Raw genomic sequence first — 6836 nt, 5'->3', positions numbered from 1 at the left:
ATCCCACATGCCGCGGAGCGGCTGGGCCCGTGAACCATGGCCGCTGAGCCTGCGCGTCGGGAGCCTGTGCTCCGCAACGGGAGAGGCCACAAAAGTGAGAGGCCCACGTACAGCCAAAAAAAAAAAAAGACTCCTTGCAGCCATGTTGGAAGGGAACATATCAGGCCTCTCCTGAATGAACTGAAGCTCGCTTTTGTTTTTTTAAATAAATTTACTTATTTATTTTTGGCTGTGTTGGGTCTTCGTTGCTACGCGCGGTGGTGCATGGGCTTAGTTGCTCCACGGCATGTGGGATCTTCCTGGACCAGGGCTTGAACCCGAGTCCCCTGCATTGGTAGGCAGATTCTTAACCACTGCTCCACCAGAGAAGCCCTGGCAGGCAGATTCTTAACCATTGCATCACCAGGGAAGCCCAGTGAGACCCCTTTTACCCAGCTAATTAATGCTGCCTGTTCTGGCCATAAATAATCCTTTATATTAGATGTTGAATATCAGGTAGCTCCTAACGGGAACCAGTGGATTTATGGAACAAGTTTATCACCTTGGCTCTCCCCAGCAGGGAGATTCACAATTGGTTTCCCTTGGTCACTTACTTACAGGCAGCCTTGGAAATAGTTCCTGCCAAGCTGTCAGTCTGCCTTTAGTGCAGGCACACTGGTTTCTATCAGTTTTCCAATGGTACTACCATTTGGCCGTGATATTTAATTCACCTCATGACCCATGAAGAGTCAAACTTTTGCTCTGAAATATTGATACTACGAAAATGGTTTGGTCCAGAATTTTGGCTTGAACTTTTGCTAATAACATTGTTCCTCCTCCTACCAATTTAAATGAGTTTGTGGAACTTACAAGGTGATAGTTTCTTGCCTTTCACACTGTGTCATTTGCTCCTACTAAGATAATGATGTTTGAATGACTTGGAACTATAGGTCACATCTATAGTTTTCTATAAAATTATGGACATACACAATGTACATGCTAGGAAAACTGGCTTAAGTACCTTTTTGGACAACTTGGAATTGGCTGTCAATCCTTGACAAATATTCTGCCAGTATAACCCTCTAAAAGAGAGAACCGGGCTACTAGGACCCGGCATCAAGGGACATGATGGACACTGAGGCAGGCAAGCAGCCCCCTAGCTTTGAGGGACCAAACATTTGGTCACCTAATGCTTTCTGTCAAAAGATTAATGATCAGCAGGGGCAAACTGTAAGATACGTATTTTATGGCAAGACAAGAAAAATTTAAACAAAAAATCTGTGCCCTTTGGCCTCCTCTCTCCCACCACTGTGCACTGTGTTATCTGCGTTATGCATTGACCAAACCTTCCCCATCGGCAGAAATTTCCACTCAACCATAAAGAGAAACGTTCTCTTAAGACAACAATTCCTTAAGGGTAAAATTCCTACTTGATAAGGGGTCACATGGTGCTCAGGTCTGGATTATGTAAATTGTCAATTATATGTCATTTGATATACAACCCTCCTCTGTCTCAAAAAGCTTATACAACTGTGTCTTGACTTCTAATGGGCAGAACAGTTCTCAGGGCTTTGTGAGATGCTCCTCCTGGGTTATAATCCTCAAATTTGGCTCGAATAAAATTTTGTTTCTTTTTTAGATCAACTGATTAAAGGCACAGGGGCTCAGCAATCTACTACCATGTTCTTAATAGGAAACACCCACTGGCTTGAAGGGAAAAAAGCCACCTTGGTAAGCCTTGGTCTTCCACAGGGCACAGAACCAGAGGACACTAGCAAGGTCAGAGCCCATGTGACCAATCCTGGTCGTGCAGGACTTCTTCACATGAGGTGCCTGGGTCCCTGAGAAAGATCTACCAACACCCTAAACTTCCAAGAAAAAAACTGTGGGGTGTATGCATGTTTTCCTGGGGAAAGGGTCCTTCCCTTCGCATAGATCCAAGAGTCGGTTAAAATCCTGAGCTAGAGAAAAGCACTAAGCCAGCTGGAAAGATGATAATAAGTAAGCTGCCAGAGCCAGCCAGTCGGAGAGCTCACTAAGCCGTCATGGAAGTTAGAACACAGACTCACAGCAGACAACAGGGCATTGTTTTTCTGCGCTTCTTTCTAATTGTATTTCAAGTTCTTTCTAAAACAAGGCCCTTGGATACCCCAGGTTCAATATGCCCCTGGGCCTGGTCCACTGCTGTCTTGTATTCATGTGTGGGTGTTCATTCGTTCACCAACATTAAATCCCAGGATAGGTGTGATAAAACAGGACTCCCTCCTTCATGGCACAAATCCTTTGCTGGTTTCAGAGGTGGACGGCGGTCTTTGCAGAAAACACACAGGAACTTTTTCTTGGAACTGACGTGGGATGAAAAGTGCCTGCCCTGAACACCATCTTTTCCCTGACCCTTCCCCTCCAGTTTCTGAAGATACAGCAGAAAATAATCTTGCTTGAAGATACTGGGTAACAATTCCATAGAACAAAAACACATGCTTCCAATGCACTGTGCTTTCAGATATGCTGAGGAAGAAAAACACAACTTCATTAATTCAAATGCAACGTGGCACCTGAGAGTAATCACAATAAAGAGCAATTTCAAAGAATTAGCATTCCTTCAGCAAGTGATGATTTACATCTTCAGGTCCTTTTTGAAATTAGTTCTCAGTATTATCCAATGCACTGTGCTTTCAGATATGCTGAGGAAGAAAAACACAACTTCATTAATTCAAATGCAACGTGGCACCTGAGAGTAATCACAATAAAGAGCAATTTCAAAGAATCAGCATTCCTTCAGCAAGTGATGATTTACGTCTTCAGGTCCTTTTTGAAATTAGTTCTCAGTATTATTCTCTCTCCACCTCCAGCTGAATGACCACAGCAACACAGAAGGTTTTTTGGTTAGTCAGTGTTTTCTATCCTGTAACTCTTGGGGTACACGAAACCCCATGCCCTCACCAGGCATTCACTGTTCCAAGTATCTCCATCCATTAGACTTGGGAATACCAGCTCCCCTACCCTGAGTTCTCATACATTCGTAAATGCAAAAAGATCTTTTAAGAGGCAAGGCATATCCCATCCAAAGTCAGCCCAAGGGCAGTTTTCAGCCCTGCCTTACCTGGGTTTAGTTCAGCTGCCGGATGAGCTGATTGATGCGTTCACCTCGATAGCCAGGTGAGCCCACTTCCTTGAGGAAGCCCACTCTATTCTTGGTAGCGTGACGGGCCACTGAGAGTTGGAAAGGGCGCAAGAACCCTGAGATCACCTGAAAATTCTTCCCCGGAAAGGCAATTTCGTGAATGAGGTCTTCCAAGCAAATGACACCAAACTTCCCTAAGAAACATAAGGTTCAGATTCCTTTATTCAACATTTTCCCAGCACACACAGTGAGGCTCTTATATGCCAGAGCTCGGCACTCTGGCAGGTTCTTGGGACTCTTTCTGCTCCGACTCCTAAGGTGTTCACTTACCCAGGTGCTCCTCAATCACTGTGTTGTCTGTCAAAGAGATGATTTTATTCTTGACCTTGGCTTGTCCACGTTTCAAGATGAGTTCCCGAACTGACTTCAAATTTGGAAATCTATGTGTGGCAGAGTAAAATACCACCTCAGCCACCTCCCCACGGCCACCAGGTACACTGTATTAACTGGCCACACAGTCCAGCATCCTGGCTAAGGATTCTACCAAGCCCCCTCCCCAATGTGTCCTGCAACATGCTGCAGCTGGGATGCTCGGAAATTCACCTGAAGGAGGTGAAAAACCCAAGCAGCCTTACGTAATTAGAAATTAAAATTTATGCATACAAATGCTCACCAAATAAAGGTATTTATTTTCCAGGCAAAATATGTCCTGGCTTACTGTCTAGGACTTTGGCCTTAAGTGACCCTATTCAAGAGTTTGAAATGAAATCCAAGGCTTTTTTGGGTTTTACTGTTTGAAGGAATACTACCTAGCCCTGCTTCAAGATTCCAAGAATTAATCTGTCCTCTACTCGTCTTACTCAGCCTTAGCCTACAGCTGAGCAAGCCCTGCCACAGCCCTGTTCAGGCCATTGTCAGCTGCTCTGGGAACCCCCGCTCTACCCGCCCCGTGTTCTGAGACTCTCAAGGCTGGCAGCTGATTCCTGGTGACTGTGGTCGCAGCAAAATGTCCCCTGGACATAGCAACATGAGCACTGGAGGACAGTACCCTGTGCCTCCCAATGTTCTCAACCTTCTCAAACGTGAATTCACACAAAAATCCATACTCACCCCCAGGTCACATAAGGTTCCACTATACGAAGCGTTTTTATGGTTTGAGGAGTTACTTGCATAAAGACACCACTGAAAATCTTACTCAGGCGAAGTCTTGCAATGGTCCTCTGCACCAGTAAACTCACCCCATTAATCCTGAAATGAACACCAGAGAAGTCGGGCTCTGTCCAACAAGCACCCATGAAATGTCTGCCACTACTGGGCACCCAGAGGGTAGGACACAGACCGTGACTTACAAAGTGCAACTGAATGGTATGCAGCTGTGTAAACAGATCATTTCCATGCTATGTGGAGCAATACCTGAGGTGCTAAGGGAACAGAAATGGTCCCTGAATTTGTGTGTGTGTGGGGTTGAACACATCAAGCTAAGGAAGCCAGGCTTGCTTCTGTGAGCATTAAAAGCTATGGAAGATTTTAAGGACTTCCCTGGTGGTCCAGTGGTTAGGACTCCAAGCTCTCACTGCTGAGGGTCTGGGTTCAGTCCTGGTCGGGGAACTAAGATCCTACAAACCACGCAGCAGGGCCAAAAAAAAAAAAAACCCAGAAAAAACCAAACTATGGAAGATTTTAAATAAAGGAGACATGATCAGATTTGTTTGTCCATCACTGAGGGAGCATATAAAGCAAAATAGTGCATGACACCAGAGTCCGGGAAACCCAGCTAGAAAGCTGATGTGATAGTCCAGGAAAAGAGATTATGGCAGTGGTAGGAGACTCATACATATTTAAAACCCACAGGTTACTGATTTGGGTGACTGGGTAGGGAAACAGAGGCAGAGCTGTATGTGCTGATAGGAATAGGTAAGTTATCACTAAACGTGGAAAAAGCTTTCTGTACTCTCCCCAGCACTGAATATACTCCATCCAATCGACCTGGTTCAGTTCCTAGAAGATGCCTTGATCCCCCACTTCAGGACTTTTTCCATCTGTGCCTGGAAAGCCTTCTCCCAACCCTTTCATGTTTGTAGGTCTCACCTTCAAGTTCCTGCTTCCCAGTGTCCCAAACCGTGACACACCACACCAAGGGCCCCTTGTCCCGACATCCAACACTTTACCCTCAAAGCAGTCAGTGTATTCTCATGTCTGTTTGCTTAAGCTCAGTCTCCCGAATCTTGAAGACAAAATCTATGTTTTGCTCAACCCTGAATTCCTAGCATAACTTGCATTAATGGCTTAAGGCCTACTATCTCATCTCCCTAAAAAGGGCCTAAAGCTGAACCAATAGTTTGCCCCAGCATCATGAAATCCAGCAAGTTCCCTACCTTTCGATGCGTACAACAAAAGCCAAGGAATGTTTATCTGGCACTTCCAAGCCATGAGGTTTCACTTCTAGTCGTCTGAGTCGCACCTTGTCACGGAGTTGCCGCCAGGAATCATGTAGGAACCATTCTAGTCGCTTAAACTTGATCTCTTTTCCTTTCCTCTGCTACAGAGAAGGCAAACCATCACCATTTTATGCCTCTAGTCATCTTTACTTCCACAACAGTAATTCATTAGTCACTATTGATGAAGCTTATTTCCCCCTATGTTCTGGAAAGGGGCGCAGACAAACATCCTCTTATATCCCCACTATTCTTATATAGTGGGAAAACCAAAATACCCAAGTGAAGGTGTTGTTGAGAAAACTTGGGAACTTATTGGGAAAAGTCCCTGCTAAATAAACAAAAACCCAATTAATTTACATGCTGTCAGCCAATGTTTACCAGCAAGTGTTTATGGAACCTAACACTATGTTAGGCATCATAAAGCTCCCACTTCTTTTGTTACCGGCCTCCAAAATACGTATTTCTCCAAAAACATTTAGCAAATAGCAAAAATCGTTTGGTATATTAAAAAAGTTTTCCTTCAGATACACACGCATGTTTGGTCTCTCAAGTCACTTGGTATGAACCTGGAACTCTCCATTCACTTTTTCCTTAACAACTTTATGCCAGTATTTTGTTCGCTGAAAGTGATACATATTTGCTAAGCAAAGACAAGAAGCCTATACCTTGTATAATCCAACCGATGGGAGAAGAGACTGTCAGTACCAAATCTAGTTCAACACATGCTGGATAAAACTCATCAAATACAAATTCTAATTCCCTCCACCTGGTTCTCCACCATTACCTCCTTCCTTTGCAAAAGCGCCTGCTTTGCCTGGGTGGCTTTCAGGGCCTGATAAGCCTTCCTCTTTTTCAGGAGATTTTCTGGAACCAAAGGAATCTTTTTTCTTGGCCTGACACAGAAAATGGAGACGAACGATAGTATTAAGTAAACAAATCTTCAGTGGATTTCCGAAAGATATCCTGGGCTTCGGTTAACATTACTGTCTTCAAATTACTAAGGACTGAGGCGCCTCTGAAATATGTGGTTTCCTGGCTCCAGTCTTCAAAATGGACCTCTCACATTCCCTCGTCTCCAAAACCTTTTAAAAAGTCATGAACCCCTTAACCACTGGTCCTCATATACGTCAACAGAGCTTTTACTGCCACAGCTTTACAGACACCATCAGCGATGAGATTCGGCCCCGTGGGGCTGGGACGGGTGCAGACCCATCTGTAGGGGTAACACTTAAGCCAGGCTGGAGTAACCCACTCTCCAGCCCCGCTGCCTAAATGTCAATCCTCTCCCCTTGAGG

At 44.7% G+C, this 6836-nt stretch overlaps 2 protein-coding genes across 5 annotated transcripts in view; one reads left to right on the top strand and one right to left on the bottom strand.

Annotated features, from left to right (window-relative positions):
• Positions 1–2410, top strand: part of PEX39 (peroxisomal biogenesis factor 39) — a 16286-nt gene extending 13876 nt beyond the window's left edge. For both annotated transcript variants that reach the window (XM_024766287.1, XM_024766286.1), the window contains 2 exons: positions 1619–1710; positions 2276–2410. The gene's annotated coding sequence lies outside the window, so the exon portion shown is untranslated. The remainder of the gene's footprint in view (positions 1–1618; positions 1711–2275) is intronic.
• Positions 2065–6836, bottom strand: part of RPL7L1 (ribosomal protein L7 like 1) — a 5180-nt gene continuing 408 nt past the window's right edge. The window contains exons 2-7 of one of the 3 annotated variants that reach the window (XM_024766285.1): positions 6326–6434; positions 5479–5639; positions 4214–4351; positions 3434–3543; positions 3083–3297; positions 2065–2487 (exon numbers count right to left, since the gene is read on the bottom strand). In XM_024766285.1, the coding sequence (XP_024622053.1) occupies positions 3089–3297; positions 3434–3543; positions 4214–4351; positions 5479–5639; positions 6326–6434 (727 nt within the window). In that variant the 3' untranslated portion in view covers positions 2065–2487; positions 3083–3088. Of the gene's footprint in view, positions 2488–2637; positions 2664–3082; positions 3298–3433; positions 3544–4213; positions 4352–5478; positions 5643–6325; positions 6435–6836 lie in introns of those variants that run through there. The other 2 variants (XM_024766283.1, XM_024766284.1) reach the window with 2 other exon arrangements.

This window comes from Neophocaena asiaeorientalis, unplaced genomic scaffold, assembly GCF_003031525.2.
Source record: "Neophocaena asiaeorientalis asiaeorientalis breed wild unplaced genomic scaffold, Neophocaena_asiaeorientalis_V1.1 scaffold46, whole genome shotgun sequence".
NCBI lineage: Eukaryota > Metazoa > Chordata > Mammalia > Artiodactyla > Phocoenidae > Neophocaena > Neophocaena asiaeorientalis.
Note: the sequence above shows the minus strand (reverse complement) of the source record. Positions and strands in the feature narration are given on the sequence as shown.